Source organism: Dermacentor andersoni, chromosome 5 (genome assembly GCF_023375885.2).
Source record: "Dermacentor andersoni chromosome 5, qqDerAnde1_hic_scaffold, whole genome shotgun sequence".
NCBI lineage: Eukaryota > Metazoa > Arthropoda > Arachnida > Ixodida > Ixodidae > Dermacentor > Dermacentor andersoni.
The window spans coordinates 132,968,455-132,988,496 of record NC_092818.1 but is presented as its reverse complement, the minus strand read 5'-3'; the positions used below and the strand labels follow the sequence as shown (position 1 = coordinate 132,988,496).

The 20,042-nt window shown below is 44.5% G+C and overlaps 1 protein-coding gene across 1 annotated transcript in view; it reads left to right on the top strand.

The window, feature by feature from the left end:
- Window positions 1-20,042, top strand: part of LOC126531187 (uncharacterized) — a 38,905-nt gene that overhangs the window by 13,576 nt on the left and 5,287 nt on the right. The window contains exons 8-11 of the mRNA XM_055071020.2: window positions 4,159-4,292; window positions 13,265-13,653; window positions 14,630-14,797; window positions 17,789-17,933. Coding sequence (XP_054926995.1) covers window positions 4,159-4,292; window positions 13,265-13,313 — 183 coding nt within the window. The 3' untranslated portion in view covers window positions 13,314-13,653; window positions 14,630-14,797; window positions 17,789-17,933. The remainder of the gene's footprint in view (window positions 1-4,158; window positions 4,293-13,264; window positions 13,654-14,629; window positions 14,798-17,788; window positions 17,934-20,042) is intronic.

The window sequence follows — 20,042 nt, the reverse complement described above, 5'->3', positions numbered from 1 at the left end:
TTGCCTGTGCAACAAACCGATTTAGGCATCTCCCAACGACTATTTTGCTTTACAGCGAATGCACCTAGCTGCGCCTCCAATGCCTTCCGCAGCCCCCATTGAGCTACGGGCGTTGCAAGAACCGAAGACGTGCTTGACGAGCCTGCCGATCAAAGCTAGTATTTTAGTGCGGGTGCAAAGTTCCAGAACTCGATTTATACGCCGTATGTTGCAACACAGTACATAGCGTGCGTGACGGCTCACGAATACGTGGAAGTTGACGAAGAACGTCAGACCCTCAGTATTGAGGGCCGACGACGTTGTCGAAGCCAACAATAACGGGAAAGACGCGAAGATTGGCGAAGGCGACAATAATGAAGCGTCTGAAGACGAAAAAAAATTATGACAATGGTGGCTATAACGGCATCTGACGCACTGAAGATGCACCTTGCATCACTCACAGGTTTCAGCACGTGAAACGTGGGAGCGTAAGTGCGGGAACCTCGGTTACTTAAGATCGGCCGCACTTGGAAAATTCCATCTGAGGATGTTTGCAGAAGAAAATGTTGTGACACTTTTGACGGAGTATCCATTCATTGCGTGGTAAACAAATGGTTAATTGAAGACAAAGTTTCCTTTGCTTCCTAGAATTTGAGTATCTGGCCGCCACTTTCTGACCACTTTTGTGCAAATAAGGTCATTTGAGCCCTTGTAGCATACCTAGAAAAACGATAACGGCGTGTCAAGTTATTGCAGGGCTACGTACGGAACAGTTATAAGGCGTTATTAGTGCAAGAATGCCAAAATAAAATCTAAACGCGCTCGTTCAAACTGCGCGCGCGTCCAGAACAGGAACCGGAAGTGTGGGTTTACTTAACAAAAAGAATACGCGATGGACCAATCCAGGACTTTGTCCAGTTTAAAAATGTGCGCCTCTCCCGAAGGCCGTGCAGCTTAAACAATAAATGACACGGTACTCTAATAAGCCCAGGAAACATTGTCTCTCTTCGATGTTTAACGCTGCTGAATTGCGTTTTTCTCTTTCCTTTTTCTTTCTTTTTGTAGTGCTTAACCTGCTTTAATGGGGTCGGCACGGCATCTGAGGTTTACAACGAATTGACCTGTGTAGCTATGAATTTTGCAGGTCACGAGCGCTCCATTATCGAAGTGTTGAACTTCACATGGTTTCTTTTGTGAAGATTTGAACATTATTTATTGGAACATGCTTCCTATTTTATGCAAACAAACAACAATAAGAACATTTACTCGTTACAACATGAACGACTTATATTGTTCTAGCTGTAATAGATCCAGCATGTTATAGCGATAGCAAATATATGGACACTCCAGGCTCATTTTTTCCGTTGCCATCGTCGTGGTGTTCCGTATGAAGTCCAAGGGCGATAACACCGCCGGCGCGCATCGTATGCTGCATGTGGGAGTTAAAGCAGGCGAGAGAGCTCGACGATCGCGGCTCAATCTGGCGCGCGCGAACGAAGAAAGGGGAGATCAAACGCGCCGTGTTGCGTTGCGCAAAAGGTCATGGGAGGATGGGATGGAGGGAGGGGGAAGCGGCGTTGTGATCCGGCAGCAAGTGCGCATTTCGCGTCGGGGCACAAGATGAACTGACCATCGCGGATCAATCTCGCGTGTCATATATGGAGGCAAGGGGGGGGGGGGTAGCGAAGGAGGGAGGGGGGTGGGGGGTTGCGGCTTGGATTCCGCCAACAAGTGCGTGCTTTGCACGGCGTCGCGCAGTCGCGCCTTGCGTGTCTTGAAAGTAATTTGTAGACGGCTCATACCTTTGTGCGCGCTGTATTCTCCACGCTTTTGCGTTGCAGCGATAGACCGCACGAAGGTATTTCGCTCGCTGCTGCTGCCGCGCATTCTCACACGAGCGTTTTCACACCGAGTGTCGGCGCTCATCGAATGTGATGCGTTCACATTTGCTCGTGTGCGCTGACGCCGTGTGTCTTATTTCACTTAGCAAGCGAATGTTTCCAAGTTTATACGGCCGATAAAACTACCATACTTACTTCGTAGAGCTGCGAAGTAATTTTCTATCGCAGTCGATCCTTCGCCTTGCAGGCAAAAGCGCGACTCCTTATGGAGTACAATTACGCTTTCTCAAGAGGCTGTCTGCGTTCGTCTTCAATTCTCAGTGAGTTTTAAAACATCCACTTCTTTAAAAAAATTCGCAACTTATCACGGTTTAATCTTCTCATTAAATGCGGCAAACAGCAAGCTCTACTCGTGAGAAGTCATATAATATAAAGATAGCGTGTCTTTTGAAATTGAACCTCACGCAAGGTCATTATTTCGAGTGGTCATCAAAAAGTTTATTAATTTTAACATTACCTTTTACAGGGAAAAGTATGGCACTGAGACCGTTCAAGTGACATTGGCATTATGAGTAATGCATGAATGCTCCTGTGATTTCGCACAGCTTTGCTGAGAAGGCCGATCGCGGCTTTCTTTATTAATTTTTTTTCTCCTCTCTCTTGTCGTCATGAAAAGATTCCTTGGAATTATTTAAGCGTTGACTGTCCGTAAATGTTTGACGTCATCAATCGGTTTCCGGCACACAAACAGTCACGGTACTAACTGATCCAACTGTTACTGATGAATTTAAACAATTCATTCACGCTGTATTGTTATGAAAAGAGTCGGATAGCAGCACTGCGGCTTTAAATATCACTTAAGATTGACATATAAGGATTGCTTGATTACATTTTAATAACAGGGTGCGTAACAATTATCTCGCGGCACAGGCAATGCGTTCAGATATATTACATCGAGACACACCGATGACAAGATTGCAGCCAGAGCGACAATGGCGGCATGACTGCAACACGATAAGCCAGATAAGCCAGTGCTACACTGAAAGTAACAAGGTGGCCATATGTTACTGCTGTACTTGGAGGCGCCGAGAGAGGGAGCTGCAAGTATTGTTGTACAATTTTGGTTAGCTGAGGCTCTACTAAATTCAGCTGTAACTTTTTTTTTTTACTTAAACTATTTCCACGGTCTCTTTCCCGCACCTTCACTTCGTAGGAACGCAGCCAGTTGTGCCAATAGCCATTTTTTAACATTACTTGATTTATGGTTCACTTCTGGGATTTCATTAACGAACCGAACCAACATTGGAGCTTTGAGAGATGCCGCAATGGAGTGCTTTTGGTTAATTTTGACCGACTGATGTTCTTTAATATGCACTTAAATCTAACTTAAACAAGCGTTTTTGCATTTAGCCGCCATTGAATTACAGTCACCGCCATCGCGAATTACGTGAAATAAATTAGGAAATGCAAGCTGCCTAAACGGGCCCGAAAACGCTGTTAGCGTTAGGCGTCCTTCTCCTGAGTTTCGCTTGCTTCAAGTGACCGCTGGCGAAATTCATGCCACTGTTGGCATAATTCACTGCGCTGCCCGTACCATGACACAGACGCATAGTGAGTGCATGCAATAGTATGCAATACTATGAGTATGCAATAAAGTAATGGTCATACGATCCTCCTTTCTTTTACGTGTGCGCTAAGGTGTGAGCAGAGCGGCTTCTGGTACAATAGTTAATAGCAAGTTTTCGTTCGCGTGTTTTTTACATATACATGAATTTTGCATTTATTTCAGATGACATAAACAGATTGCATTTTAAGAATGACTAGATGTTGGGTTATTCGGTCTTGCACAGCTGTTGAGAAAATTGAGCGAGAGAGAGAGAGAGAGAGACGCACGCAGGTAGAGGTGACACACACAAGCGCTTAAGTTCCTATTGCCTACCTGTGTGTGCGTCGTCTTCTGTTCGTTTTGTTTATTTCAGTGCGATTATTCCCCTTAACAACTAAATTAAGTGGAGTTGGTCTTTCTGTACGCTTTGGGTGTGTCATCTGTAGACGAACGAAAACAATGGGAAGCGTAGTCAGCGCCACAGCAAGAATCATTGTAGGGTCCCTTTAATGTACAGAACCTCACAGCACATCAGACTATATATGTAAATGATCAGATCAAAAACACAGCATATCCTTTGAGCGGAAATTATCTGAAAACAGTGGAGCGTAGTGTAATTTTCGCACTGGTTCTAATTGGGCGTAAAATCAGCAGAAGAAAATTCTCGAAAGAAAAAATAATATAGTCTCTGCATTCAAATAAAATTTTATTGTTTCCCCTTCATTCTTGCAGAAAGAAAAAGAAACTTTTATTAAAAACTGGAACGGTGATCGCAGTACCATGCTTGACAGCACACTTCACGAATTCGCTACCTTCACACGCAACGACGACTTCAAGAACGACGATATCGTTGTATTATTCACGAGGTAACAGAGGCCTAAAGCTGCCTTGTCGTTTTTGTCATAATTTTGGGGACGCAAAGCGCAACACGAACGAATGTCACGGAAGCAATGTCCTGCAGTTGGTGATCACAATTACCGTATGTAACCACAGAACTTCCGCCTTCGCACAAGTAATGATATGTAGTAGGGTCCTCCCTTTCCTGCTACAAACCTGCTCATATTACAAACCTGCTCATATCATTTACGATTCTGTTTGGTTTCACAGATGACGAAAAGCCAGTATACCACACGTGCGTTGTCTAAATGCTAAGCATGCCTGAGTGTGTAGATGATAGCAAAAGTAACATGATGCGGCGCTCCACCAAAACTTAAGGTTTACTCTAGAATTTCCCTGCACATTAACAGGTTCTCCCTGTACTGATAGTGCGAATTAATCTCAGAACCAAGTGCTAACCACAATGTAGCCGCATAATTCTCAGATATTTCTACTATTTCTCATAAGCTTTACCTTCGACGGCTTCGACCTTCATACCGCCTACGATACCATTGCATTTCGTCTGGTCAAAAAATGACGTCAGTGCAAGGGCAACAGAATTGAATTTGGTTAACGAATAAGTATGATTTTCAGTATAGCTGCGCGATATTCAGATATTTCTAGCATTTCCCGCCAACTTAACATTCGACGCCTTCGTCGTTTATATCGCATATGTCAGCATGGCGTTTACTCTGGTCAGGAATGACGTCAACACAAGAGCAAGGGGAACGAAAATGACAAACGAATTTTAATCTGAACTAAAAAAATGTCATCCGTGTCATCTGTGAGCTGTTATACGGTATATACGAGTGTGGTCACGTAGATGTCAGTGTTGTCGCACAGTCGATGTATCTGACAGACAGAAAAAAAAAAAAGAAGAAACAGTACAAAAAAAAAAACGCTGACGGTGGCCAGATCTCATGTTAACTGTCTGTGTTGGCGAAACTAAGACGAAGAACGTGAATGGCTGGTATTCTACTCCTCTGGCCTTCGCCCTATGCTTGCCTATGTAGCCCAAGTATCAGCGGCATTACAGGCATTAAACGATCGCCACATGAGAACAATGCCGCGATGTGCGGCGTCAGCGCGTCTGTTTCATACTGCACGATAACCACACTGCGGTCGTCACTATAACGTGCATTATGGGCACTCAGCTTTAATATAGTGTACACTCTACGTACATAGAACATACTTCATCGAGGTTGCCGTGTGTTCATCGCGCAAACATGAAATAGAATCACCGACTCAACGCCCCACGACGCCCAATATAGGCCGGAACGTTGTGAACGCAGTTGGCACTTCGCTGTCAGCAGGCCTTCTATTTCTATTTACTTTCCATCGAACTTTTGTTTTTGATATCTTTCAAATGCGTTGATACAAAGTTCCAGTTCGAATATGCTCTGCAGTAACTTCTCGAAAAGTTTGCTGAAGCCACGCCCCCAGGAATATTCAAACCGAACAAATTAACGATATCCTGAGATGGCTGGCCTCGAATATAAGCTTCGATGACGTTTCTCCATTTTCGAGGACTGCGAAGAGGTCAGACAATGTTTCTTGATATTTTTGAACACTCGTATTGGTCACAAGTGAAACTATAATCAACTGGATCACTTCTACGGGAGCCTCCGCTTTTATTCTAGCAACTTGAAGTTATTTATCACCGCTGCCCTGCTTTAGCTGAAATTTCGCAATAATATAACTGTATTTTTATTGACCTGCATCACTCTGTAAATAACTGGCATCACTGTTTGCCGGAAGCTATGTAGTTTGTCTGATCTTTTATCGCCGACAGGCAACGAAGCCAGTCCACGTCTCTACAACACGACGGTCGGTTTTTCTTTTAGAGCGCAGCTCTTACCGCCGTATTCAAGAATGCATCTTGACTTGAAGCCCATGCTTGACTTGATATAAATGACACCTGTTGCGAACGCGCCAAAGATGCTCATTGAGTTTCTTTCGGTGCGTTCGCGACAGGCGTCATTAAAGTCAGGTCAAGCATGGGCTTCAAGTTAAGATGCTTTTCTGAATGCGGGGGTTAGGCTCCCGTTCCTGCGGCGAGCATCGGCGTCGACGTCGGCCGCGACGGCCTAGGCGAGCAAACGCGCACAGCGACAGATGAGAGCGAAGGTGGCACGCAGTGGGAGGTGAAAAAGAGAAACTGCGAGAGCGAAAAGACGCGAGGAGGAAAGAGGAGAGGAGCTTGCAGCGGAACTATGAGGCGGAAAGCGGAGGAGGGTATGGCGAAAGCGTGAGAAGAAAAGCATAGTGCGGCGACGATGGCTCCGATATGGTACCAGAGTAGCGCGCGTTATCTGGGAGGTCTGTCGTCGTAGACTGCTGTGAAACGCGCCCACGCCAGATCCACGCGCAAGCTCTCGCGCTCTTCAGATTAGCTAGGCAGTCACGCCACATTTTGCTCCATTTGCGATGTGCCGCACGAGACAGACTGTCTGTCTCGCGGACAAAACACGTACAGAGCTGCGCTGAAATTTCGCATTAGAGAGTGTCATAATCCCCGGTGAATTTATTTACGGGTAAATTAGGCAAGCAATCATACCGAAAGCTATAATTAATGATGTGGACCAAAAAGTGCTACCTTGTTGTAAAACATGAGTGATAACAAAGCAACGCGAATGGCAATATCTTCTAAAGTTTATAAAATAAACACACAGGTCACTGTACTTTGCAATAAAACACTCTCCATCTAAATAACGACTTGCAGAAAAATATTTGTAGTTTCTTTAACAGCCACACTAACAACCTCGAGAATGTAGCTTTAAGTGAAACAGACTGTCTTACTTCTTGTTTCTTGAGTGTGCAAAACGACTCACAACTGGATCCAGGAAAAGCTTTAGCTACATCAGCCCCGATCTGGAAGTGTGCCTGGGAGCAAGCAATGTCAGTAGCTCACCACACTTACCTTAAACGTATCACCCTACAACCAGCCAAGAAATAAGGTTTGTGTGAGAATTGGTTAACATCAAATTAGACGTGCGCCCCCCCCCCCCCCCCCAAAAAAAAAGAGAAACAGCAACGTCAACTTGTTTTAATGCTTTGCTCTACCATTGTGCTGGAACTTCTTCGTGTGCTTGACGTTTTCCGATCCCTGTTAAAAGTGGTTCCATACTGAAGTTCACTACATAATTTTTCAGGGGCAATTACTTATATAATTGCGTTTGGTGCATTCCTAACGCAAACTTGGATTAAATTGATGCAATCCTTGAGCTACCATGCCTGTAGCCCTTTCTTCCCTAGCGGATGCAAAGACCACATAACCGAAGATCCTCCCCTGGAGCCTTGAACTTCGACACCATATCACCGAGGAATAGCAAATTATACGCTTTAGTCAAGGAATTTGTCAAGTTATCCTTTAAACATATATACACCCTCGGAAGCTAGTATCTTCGCGTACATGTTGCTGCATGATCACAGGTAGCTAAGTGGTTGCTATTATCTCTGCTCCTGAAAAAGAGGCTCCGCGTTCGATTTACTACATCGGCAGCCGCGTTTCGGCGACACCTAACACAATAACATCCTCGTAATAATTTCGCGCACTGTGGACAGCCGAGGGTGGTAAGAGTTTGTGGGTGCTGTAAGTGTTGATGTTGGAAAAGGTTCTGTTAGCCTAACACTTAGTGCAGTTGATTGTGGCGCCTGAGCGCCGGCGATCCGAGCCCTCCACTACTGCTTCCCTCACAGCCAAGATGTCAGTTTGGAACGTGAAGCAGCACCAATTATACCACGTCATTGTGTTCCACCATGGCTCTGCTTGAATATGGGATAATGAATGTACATGCCGTTGAATAAGAGAAGGAAAGAGAATTTGCAGGAGGAAAATAGAAAGAAAGGTTTCATGAGGAGGACGAAAGAAGGTGCGTATGTAAACGTAAAACCTTCGTCAAAAGAAACCAAGCCCCGTGCACATGAGTGCAGGTGAGTAAAGAACATGTGCGTCCGGAAGTCGGCATCCAGTTCAGACATCCTGAGCATAAAAGTCCACTGAACCCCCAAAACCGCCTCACCTGAGCTGACTATCCCCAATATTTTTCGCACACACACCATATTTCAGTGGAACGCTCGCGGTCTTCACTCGAAACTTTCAAATTTCCGGCAGCTGGTTCGAGCTTATCACTCGAAAAGTATGGAGGGACGTGAAATTTTGTCCTTACACTTCAAAGCTTACGAAGGGGTCTCCGGACGCGGCACTATGCGTAAACTGTACTCAACGACACACGTGCGCCGGCTAGTTTCGTTTCTATATAGGAAATAGGTGCTCTAGCCCACAGAGGAGTAAGGCTTGGTAAGGTTTAAAAGATAAAGTACACGTGCCGTTTTCTGTCTGCTTAAACTGCAGGAAAGCGAAAATACTTCACAACATAAAAATACAGCTAGCCGTGAAGTGGTTCACCCGGGGACCTCACGCTGAATTGCAAAATACACCCAACTTCAAATTGCATGCTTAAGGAGCAAAATATTTGAACTTTCTCAACCTGTCCGCAATTCTAAGCTTACGCTGACAGATCCCTGTCAGATGCACTCCACGGTACATCCATGGCAGCGGTGGCAACTACTAGTCCTGCAACGCAAGAACTAGCATTTAGTAAAGCAATGAAGGGGGCTAGTTGGTGAACGTTCATGGTTATATTGCGCTCAGTTTTACACAGACGATATTAAGGAAGGACAGGACGTGGACGGACGTAGCGCAATATAATAACCATATAACCATGAAGAATTAGCAGCTACAGACCAGGACCCTGCGAACAAGAGACTACGCGAAGAAGAGCCTTCGGGCGAAAATGCAGAGGAGACAGACCAGGTATCCTTCAAGGTCGTATCCTACAAGAACAAAAGAGGTGCTTGTGTCCCTGTTATCTTTCGGCCTACCATAGAAGGAGGAAACCTATGGAATCTAACCCTAACATCGTGGCATTGGCGGTTGTAACGTCTGCTCAAGAGAAAGTTCTCAGCCACCGTCTCAACAAGGACGGCAGCCTGACGGTTAGAGTGTCAACACTGCCCTCCGCCAACCCTTTGCTCAGAGTAACTGAGCTAGCTGGCGTGGCTATAGAAGTTCGTGTTCCATATTCATACACGGCCAGCTACGGCAAAATACACGATGTACCTCTCAGCTACTCAAATGAAGACCTACAAGAGCATCTACGCGACCAAGGAGTCGCACAGCAAGGAGGCTCACCACTTACCCCTGAAGATTGCGGCAAGGTCAAAGAGACACGTCGTCGATCGGTTATATTGGAATTCGCCAAGGATTCACCTATACCTCAACGAGTTACCCTTGAATTCTGCAGTTACCCTGTCACCGAATACGTCGGGGCAGCAATGAAGTGTTACAAATGCTAGAGGCATGGCCACATATCAAGACATTGTACCGGCCCGGTGTGCTGCAAAGGGTGTGCTGGCCCCCATTCGCACAAGGAATGCACCTCGAGAGCGCAACCTAAATGCGCCCACTCCGGTGGCCCACATCCTGCTTCATATGGAGGATGCGTTAAAAAGAAGGCTGCTACTCTTACTCGCGCGGTGGAGAAAGTACAATGGCAACCATCCAAGCGTCATGAACCACCGCCTAACCCCGACATGGTTTTGACGAATACGACAAACCACTCCCAGGAACAATCACCCCAAGGCCAAAAGACATCTGGCAACACATACGCTGATGCGGTCGGAAATAAACGTGGGAAGCCCACGGCCTCATCACCCCCTTCGAAACTACCAGAAGTGTCGCACAATACCCACCAAACGGCCACTGCCGCCATCAGACTCAGGCGCCACAACACGACAGGATGACCTGCGAAAGGCAGCAACACGGAAGCACCAAACAAGACATTGCAGGTTTACTGATTCTGATGTTGTTTACAGCCCTCAAAGCTCTTGTCCGCGCCAACCCCTCGTCAAGATGTCTCCCAGAGGTAGAAGGCGTCCTTACAATGGAGCCGTTGGTGTCGGCACCTTACACTCCTCAAGGGCGTACTACCTCACAGTAATAATCATGGCTTCTGCAACGACAGCCTAACCTGAGCTGACCATCCACAATATGTTTCGCACATGCACCCTATTCCAGTAGAACGCTCGTGCTCGTCGCTCGAAACTTTCAGATTTCCGGCAGCTGGCGCGAACGTATCACTTCCCTCTCATAGTCATCTCTGAATCGCGCGTTGAGGAAGATTTCCGAATGCAAGGGTACTATTTTCATCCTTCATAGCAACCGGATGACATCAGCAGATTACTTATAGGCTTTCGTAAGGATATTCCGGCCTCCGTGGTTGATATTCCGCCTCACAGTGAAAATGAATATGTGTGTGCCATAACATTAATAGGCCAACAAGAATACTCTCTCATTGGAGTACAGCCCGAGCCAGGCAGGCCATTCGACGCTTCAAGACTTGAAAGCCTGATTGCAACGACACCTTCTCCGCATATTATTTGTGGAAACTTTAATGCTCACAATGAAATTTGGGGCAGGTCAAACACATGTGCATGAGGATCCAAGCTCGCAGAGCTTCTCTCAAACCATTCAATTGAACCTCTAAATGACGGCAGTATAACCTACCTCAGAAGCCCGACGTCTACCAGCAGCATTGACGTGACCTTCGTAAATAGTTCGGTTGCCCGAAACTTTGCCTGGTATACCGAAAAAAAAAAAAAGACACGTGCGAAGACGGCTTCAGCATCGCAAGTTTTCAAATTCATCGCGGGAACACGGTGGGGCTACAACTACCGCTCAATAGTACTACTTGATAAAGCCTATATTGAAGGTACATTGCGCAATTGCCTACCAGCCCTTCAGAGATTATCGACACCAAACAAGAGGACTCTAGAAGCCGCGCGGAACAACTGCCTGTGGATTTGCCTGGGCCTCCCGAAGGGCTCTTCAACCTCGGGAACAGTAGCGGAAGCAGGATGTCTACTGCTAGACGTCATCGCTTCCCAAGAAACAATGAGTACCCATCTTCGGCATGTGCTCCAAGGGAAGAAGTACTTCATGTGCCGCGTCCAGTTAAACCACAGTAAGTCTGGGTTTGGCCAAGCTGTGCAAATCTTGCACCTTCCTCCGATTATTCAGCCACAGAAATTACTGCCTCCGACTTTTCCTCCCTGGACACATTCACCTCTAGATATAAACCAGTTTGTAGCCGGCGTAAATGGGACAAAGAGTTGCATGCCGCAGGCCACGCTTCTGCAGACCACTCTCCTCTACTTAGCCGAGAAGTATACTCAGCACACCCACATCTACACTGATGCCTCAACCACTCGGGAGACTTCCTCCTGTGTCCCTTGTGTGCCCGCAACAAGACAAATACTTTTTTATCGGCTGCAGCGGAGGACATCCTCAACGACAGCAGAGCTTGAGGGCATCAAAGAAGATGTCCTCTATATACTGCGCTGAGCGCCTGATCAATGGACGATTTTCACTGACTCTAAAGGAGCCCTGCAAACACTGTGCAGTCTGTTAAAAAACAATCATCAGCCTGTTTCTTTCTACATTGCGAACTCACATCGCTTGGCCATTGCAGCAGGCCACTGTATCAAATTTCAGTGGATACCGGCTCATTGTGGTATTCTGGCCAACGAAAAAAGCAAATAAAGCGGTACGCAGAGGCCTTCAACACCAAAACTATAGGCGGATTTATTTCACTAGAGCTAGTGCTTCCCAACTAGCTAAAAGATTTGCTTCAGAAGAAAAGGATCAGCTGTGGAGCTTGCCGACCCAACATTATCCTTTCTTTACTCACTCGATCCATATCTCAGATCCAGACTCCCATCCAGCGTTCCTCGCCATTTGGAAACTCTATATCATCGCCTTCGCCTGAACACCGCCCATAGAAACGGCTTACGGTACCGCTTCGGTCAAGTGACCAGTCCACACTGCAACAACTGTGGCTCATTTGAAACCATGGATCATATTCTGTTTGCGTGTCGAGCGTATGCCGACGAGCATGCGTCCTATGAGCATTGCATGCATTCGCTTACACAGAGACATTTGTCATTTGGCTGTGTCTTAGGCCCTTTAGCCTGCCTCACACAACAGAGGCGTGCTATGAACTTTTTATTCACATCCTTAGAAAGCATTGGTCAACTAGACAAACTTGAGTTCTACTCTGTCACTCTCGTGCACCTTTCACGCAGCTAATTCTGTCACCTCATTGTAGGATGGTGCATACACTGAAGGACTTTACCATAGCACGCCGTTGCCCATGAGTCAGAAAACTCAATGCCCAATTTTTTAAACTTATTTCTTTTTCTTTTTGCCCCTCCCTCCTTCGCCCTTTCTCTCCCCAATTCCCTTCCTCACACAGAGTAGCACGTCAGCGATGTCTGTACGCCGGCTCAAATCTCTGCCTTTCATTAAAGGGGTCTCTATCTATCTATCTATCTATCTATCTATCTATCTATCTATCTATCTATCTATCTATCTATCTATCTATCTATCTATCTATCTATCTATCTATCTATCTATCTATCTATCTATCTATCTATCTATCTATCTATCTATCTATCTATCTATCTATCTATCTATCTATCTATCTATCTATCTATCTATCTATCTATCTATCTATCTATCTATCTATCTATCTATCTATCTATCTATCTATCTATCTATCTATCTATCTATCTATCTATCTATCTATCTATCTATCTATCTATCTATCTATCTATCTATCTATCTATCTATCTATCTATCTATCTATCTATCTATCTATCTATCTATCTATCTATCTATCTATCTATCTATCTATCTATCTATCTATCTATCTATCTATCTATCTATCTATCTATCAGATGTGCATGAGACTTCAGTGCTCCTAAAGGAGAATGTCTGAAAAAAAATTATATGAACTGTCGGTTGGTTGGAATGTGAACATGTCACCTCAAAGTATATATAAAACGATGTACGCACTTCTCGATACTACTTTCTGAATCCCGTTTTTCTTTTTTGTTGCAGCCGTGACTTGGCTACGAGATCCACTAAGTCCATTGTCGGTGAGCCCTGAAAATAAGTGGAAGAAAGTGTTCTTTTCAATTCGAATGCGCTCAATGTGCAACATGGTTTAAGGATTGCAAACTCATTAATACCGACATAAGTATTTTGCACAGAGGCTACCTTGTAATTTTACGGACTCATACGTTGCTTTGTCTGATGAAGCGGTTCGTCATTTGCTGCGATCTCACAGCTGTCTTTTCTCACCAGACGTCATGGATGTCTTCACACTTTCGATTCTCAGGTATTGCGTCATTAAAAGGGGCGTGCGGGTTGTCCAAGACGGCGATTGTTGAAGACATGCCGTTGACGTTCAGCAGCGTTCACACCACTGCGCACGAAATCGGACACTTGTAAGTTCAGCACAATGTTCACAAACAGTTTTCCAAAAAACTCTGCAACCTTTCAGTACACTGAGGAGAGAGTGTTTATCAACTTCTTCAAACACACTTACGTGTACAAAAAAGCTTGTTCGGGGTTTTCTGGCAATTATAAAGATATATGTACGTTATTACAGCCTACATCGACGTAATATGCCGCGGTTACTTTAATTTGTCTTACTACAGGTCACCGTGGTTTACGACGGCCAGTTATTTGTCTATATTTTGCTTATTCCTAGTATTATTATGTGCAGATCACGTTGAAATTGTAAAAGTATGATTACAGCTGCGTGTATGCTGCAGTTCTAGACCACCTAGATTAATACACTCCCTTTTACTCGAATCTAAGTATTTCGTTTAGGCTTTTTTCTCCAGCAACTGCTAGATTATGGCGACATGTTAAGTGGCGTGTCAGTCGAGTCCGTACCCAGCGCCGACAAAAATCAGCTGAAGGTAAGGAAAAAAGATCCATTGAAAAAAGATTCCATTGTTCTGGCCCCGTGCCTTTTACGTGACACTCTTGCTTGCACAAACGTAAACACGCTTACAGAAGCTTGAGCTTTGCCATGACCTTCGCCTCTTCCAGAAAGAACTAATGAAAGAACTTCGGTCATGAAAAGCAGATATAACGGCATTTTATTACACAGGAAGCTCTGAGAGATAAGCAGGCACTGGTTGTTATAACCTGCAACAAAGCCCTTTAAAATGTTATTGATATACACATATGTCAAAGTGCTATGTGTGTGCTCTGAATATTTAGGCAGTTATGATGTCGTATCGATTGCAGACCGTGAGAGCGCAGTTACATTTAGAAAGGTGTCAATATGCATGGGCATTGTGCGTTAATGCAATCTAGAAATGGCATTTTACGTGAAATCATTTCATTGTGTATCAATACAGCGAATAACAGCTATGTAATCATATTAACCTATTAAATTTCTGAATGCAGACTGGGCTCATACCATGACGGCACAGAACTTCCACAAAGACAACATTATGAGGCAGACCCGAGCCAGTGCCCTCCGTATGAAAAGCACATTATGACACCTATCTTGGGAAGGGGGAGGCGGTCGACCTTCTCCTATTGCAGTACCGTCCAAGTTGCGCAGTTCGTGTTGTAAGTGCTCTCCTTTGATATAGTAAGGAAAGGTTTAGCTGAGGTTTCATATGTTAGATTCTGTCAGTTCCAATAAGGTGAATCTTATGCATTCAAGAAGAAGCTTATTCACCACATTTTTATTTTCACTACACTCGCTCGCGCCAAGAGCCCAGACACTTCACCGACCTTTTCGCAGTGGCTCGTCTCTTGAGCATCTGTCGATGGCATCGTAATAACATTAAAGATGTCACTGCGCCGGCAAAGCATGTTTCTGAGCGTTGAACAACAGTATTTGGCTTCCACGATGTTGTAATTTCACGTGGGCGAAATTGAAATCTGTTAACTGCAGTGCTAAATCATCGTGCACAGCTTCCGTCCCAATTTCCGAAGATAATATACTGTAGGCACAATAGGCCTGCCCTGTTTTATGATCACTTTGCACGCGTAAAAACTGCCGAGCTCTGGAGTGCGCTACTGTTCCTGTCTACATTTGGCGCTTTGAAACAAGAACATCAGCCCGCGAGGACTCCCACACTCGCGCCAATTATTGATCTGCCCAAGCGTGCCGCAGTTTCTAAATTCTAATAGATTGCACGTGCTCGCAGGATTTATTGAGAAATTAAATATCAAATATGCAAGCCGGGCAAGATTTTTTTTTATAGTGTTGCGCTTAGCTTCGAACACTTACTGTGCGGGCTTGCCCACAACTATGCCATTAGGAACTTATCTACTTAAATAACTGGAGGTAGTTGTGTACACTCTAGGTATAGGAGAGCAAGAGACGCCTCTTCCACATCCTGCTCTGCGTGAAAGTCTCATGTATATGTCCAAAGTTCGGTATATCAAGTGTACTTCAGCAATGCAAAGAAGGGGTAAGGCGTCCAGACCCGGACACGAGAGATGAGAAGTGGACAACATGAACGCAGACTATCAACTGAAGGAAGCACTGAGGCGATAAAAAAAGAAAGAATACACAGAACTCATCTGCGCATGCTCTGGAGTGGTAGCGCCATGTGTCAATCGGGTACACGTGCCGGTCTACGTGAGAGATAACTGTTAAGGCATTTGATCTCTTCCTCGTGTAAGGTAATCTAAGGCTGACTCACGCACGCACTTCCACCACTATTGGTATGCCACGCCTCGACCATTAGACGCGGATCTTCATCCCTATGCCAGTACAATATCGAGAATTCATCTAACTCAGGCATGCAGTTACAATCTTGGCAGCCTTGGCAATGTAAGGAAAGATTAGAGAACGCCTAGGGCGACTGAGTTATTAAGGTAATTCGTTACGTTGATGATTAGCTGATTTTCTGCAATAGGGACAAATTTGATTCCGCTGCTACCTCAGTAAGTGAGCAATTTAAACTTAATGGAGCAGAATTAAAGTTTACTAAGGAATTCCTTCAGAGACGCTTAATACGGTTTTTAGACATTTCCTTGGTCTTTGAACAAAACTACGTCTGTTGGCAGTGTTCCCCTAGATCTTCGAAGCCAGTGTTAAACTTTCAATCCAAGCATTCCGAAGTAGTAAAAAACGGAATTGCCATGTCGTGCCTGAAGTCTTCTGTAACCAGATCGTACAAACACAAAATGAGTGCCAATTTTAATGCGCAGGTCCGGTGCTTATTAGAAGCAGGTTATCCTAGCGTAGCAGCGGCACTGTGGCTGAACGCCTAAAGAAGTCGGTTTCGAGGGGGACTGACGTGATTACAGGAAGCAGTAATAGCCAGAAAAGAGTAGTGGCTATTCCGTACATTTATTCAGTATCGCACAGGCTTAAAAAAGTTGCAAGTAGGTATGGTGTTAACGTTGTTTTCACTGCTCCCAATAAGCTAGGTAAGATATGTGCTGCCGTGCAGAGAAAAAAGGAGCAGGTGAAAGGCGGAAAAACAGATATTTGTCCAGTGAAGCACATCAAGAAGAACAATTTTACTGACTGTCGTGTGGGTGCAGTGTATAAAGTTCCCTTTGGCCGTGGCCATTCCTCTGTAGGGCAAACGGGGCGGTGTGTCAATCAATGGCTAATGGAACGTTAAAGGTAGTTAACCGGTGGATCACCTTCTAATCTTTCCTTACATTGCCAAGACTGCCAAGATTGTAACTGCATGCCTGAGTTAAATCAATGCGCGATATTTTACAAGCATAGGAATGAAGATACGCGTCATATGGTCGAGGCACGGCACATGAATAATAGTGGAAGCGCGTGTGTGAGCCAGCCTTCTATTACCTTACACAAAGAAGAGATCAAATGCCTTAATAGTTACCTCTCACGTAGACCGACACATGTACCCGATTGACACGTAGTACTACCATTCCAGAGCATGCGCAGATGAGTTTTATGCCTTCTTTCATTTTTCGCCTCAGTGCTTCCTTCAGTTGATAGTCGACGTTCATGTTATCCACTTCTCTTGTGTCCGTGTCCGGACGCCTTGCCCCTTCTTTGCGTTATTTCTTACCAACTAGCTCAGCTTTCTGCCATTCTAATGTACTACACTCTTGTTCTGAACACGATTTCAATGCTCAATTATTGTGGACACCTTCTGCGCGTAGAGATATGACGCAAGATCAAATGATTTAAGAAATTCGGCTGCATTTCTTAAATATTTTGCATGGCTCAGTGATTGTCGCTGCGTAAAATTTCGTTATCTTCAATTACATGCATTACGTGCCTGGATCGCTCAAAATGGCGCGCCAACAAATACTCGTTGAGGTGCCCGGAAATATTGTGGGCGCCTTAAGCTTTTATGCAAAAGATCTCGTTTTTATTGACGTCATGACAAGCAGCTATAAACAGTCAAGATGTAAAGAAGGTATGCCTGCATGTTACCTCCACACATGAACTCAGGGGAGCTCCGTATAGCTGCTTATACATATTTAAGCTTGTCTCAATTAATTCCGAGGCGCTGTAACTGATTTTCACAAAATATTGTAGACTCTTTGATTTGTCCGCATTATTATTACATTCTGTCTTTTGAATAATCTTCAACGCACTGTTATTCTTAACAGGAGCTCAGACGGAAAGTGCCTAACCAAAACTATGTTCAGAAAAACAAGAAAAATTTATTATGATGACGTTACGAAGACTCGCCCTTCACTTGATGAATTTTGCCAGCGTAACCATGAGGATGTCCAAGGCACCACATACCAAGAAGTGAGTTTCGAAAAAAAAAAGATTTATTTAAAGTTCGGGGCATACAAGCCCGGAGGTAGACAAAACATTGATAAAGGAAATGAAATAATTTTATTGCGAAGCGTTTGTTAGTTGCATAAGTGCGATTGCCCAAAGGCATGCCTCAGAAGGGTAAATATTATGGAATTTTTTTTTTAGTTGAAGCTCAGGCAATATAATTCATGCATGAAACCAATGGCGGTAACCTATTGCTGCTGTTAGCTGCTATTAGCTGCACTAAGCAGCAGTAAACAGTACATTGAACTTTGGTATAGTTCACACTCACTTAAAAAGCTAATGTGCATCCTTCACAGTAAGAAGTGTCAAACCGTAAATGCTAGAGCCGACAGTGAAAAAGTTTCTAGAGCAAACGTTAACGTTGCTATTGTAAGATAAAAAAATTAAAACCTCGATGTTTCTGTGCAACAACTTTGCCCAGGAATTGGGGAAATGGCTTTGGGATAGCTTGGCGGGACCTCGCCATCCAAGCAGTCACACGGCCAGACGGAGACGAAAGTATCGTAGCGCGTGGTGGCGAAGACAATCTTGCAAAACAGTCTCAATAGAAAAATCGCCCGTGGCAGGTCAACGCATGAAAAAACAGACAAAGTACAGACCGAGACATAATACTAGAGGTGGCTGTTTGGCATTACAACTATTTTATAGAGGAATGTCAAAAAAGCCAACCTGAGCCATAAAAATTAATGTCCTATCCTTTACTGTGAAGTGGGCATAGTATAATAGGAGTATGACAAGGGAGAGCCGAAAGAGATACGTGTGAACAAAGGGGACCACCTCAAGTGAGGCATGTCGGCGAGATGGTTCTGAAATGAGGTGGCCACTACGTCTTAGTCAGTATGACAGAGTTTCGTGCCTATAAAAAGAACAGATTTCCGCCAGTGCATTATGGCAGAAAGACACATGCCATTTCCTTAGAAAATTGTATGTACTTTATTGTTTTTTCATGTCACAAAGCATCTGTACAACATAATCCCCTATTCCTGTTATACTTCCGAATCTATTTTATCTAGACGGCTGATAATCATTCGTAGTTGTTTGAAACATATCTAAATATAGAAAGGTGGTTGGTGATAAAAATTCATCGAAATTCAGATGTACCACGGTGCATAGTTTCTCGTCGCAATGGCTGAATAGATGTGGAGTTGTGTTGCTGATGGCGAAGAAGTGAGATCAAATACCGGCCATAGTGGCCACGTAAACTGGAAACTGGAATGCAACAACGCTGGTGTTCTTACATTACAGTGGCGAAAAACAAGCCAGGCGGTCAAACTTGAGTCGCAGTCCTTCACTACCATGTTCCTCACTGCCGACATCGCAATTTCGTGGTGTTATAACTGCCAAAACTGTTAATTAAGCACTTCAAAATGTCTGCCTTTTTTTTCTCGTTGATGTATCGAACACAAAAAAAAAATAACTTTATAATGCCCCTTCTATTTTCTTCCAGTCAGATCCTACATTGAGCAACATGATGAAGACTATAATGACTCGTTCCCTTTCTTTATTTTTCTCATTTATTATTTCGCTTCCAGGAGGTGATGGTGAATCGAAACATAGCAGATACTGCAAGAAATTTAGAAATATATTTCAGGTTTATTCTGAAAGAAATTCTTTCAACACGACAAGCCTTACAACATACTTTAGTTACGTAGAAGATCAAAAAAATCACGCTATGGTTCTGCACGATGATGAAACACTCCATCTTATTTTTTGTTAGAAACATCAACGGGCTGCACCGTACGCATACAGAGGTCTCGACGCTTGTCTTGAATGCGGGAGCTGTGTGTCCCAAATTGCCCTGGGGACATCTGGCGGTAACAGCTTATTGCGAAACCAACTGAATGTACGCACATGCGGCTACATTTACGAGATGCCTTGTCTTCTCTCGCACTGCTGGTCGCCTCAAATTGTGGAATCTGGTTTTTCCATCAGTAGCGCTGCCTGCGGTGCCGAGACGCGAAACGAAAACGGAGACATCAGTCACCATCCGACGGGCGCAATGAACGTTTCGTGCGCATAAGGTTAAACTCTCACTTATGGTTGCGTCATTCATGGAACAAATGCTGCACGCAG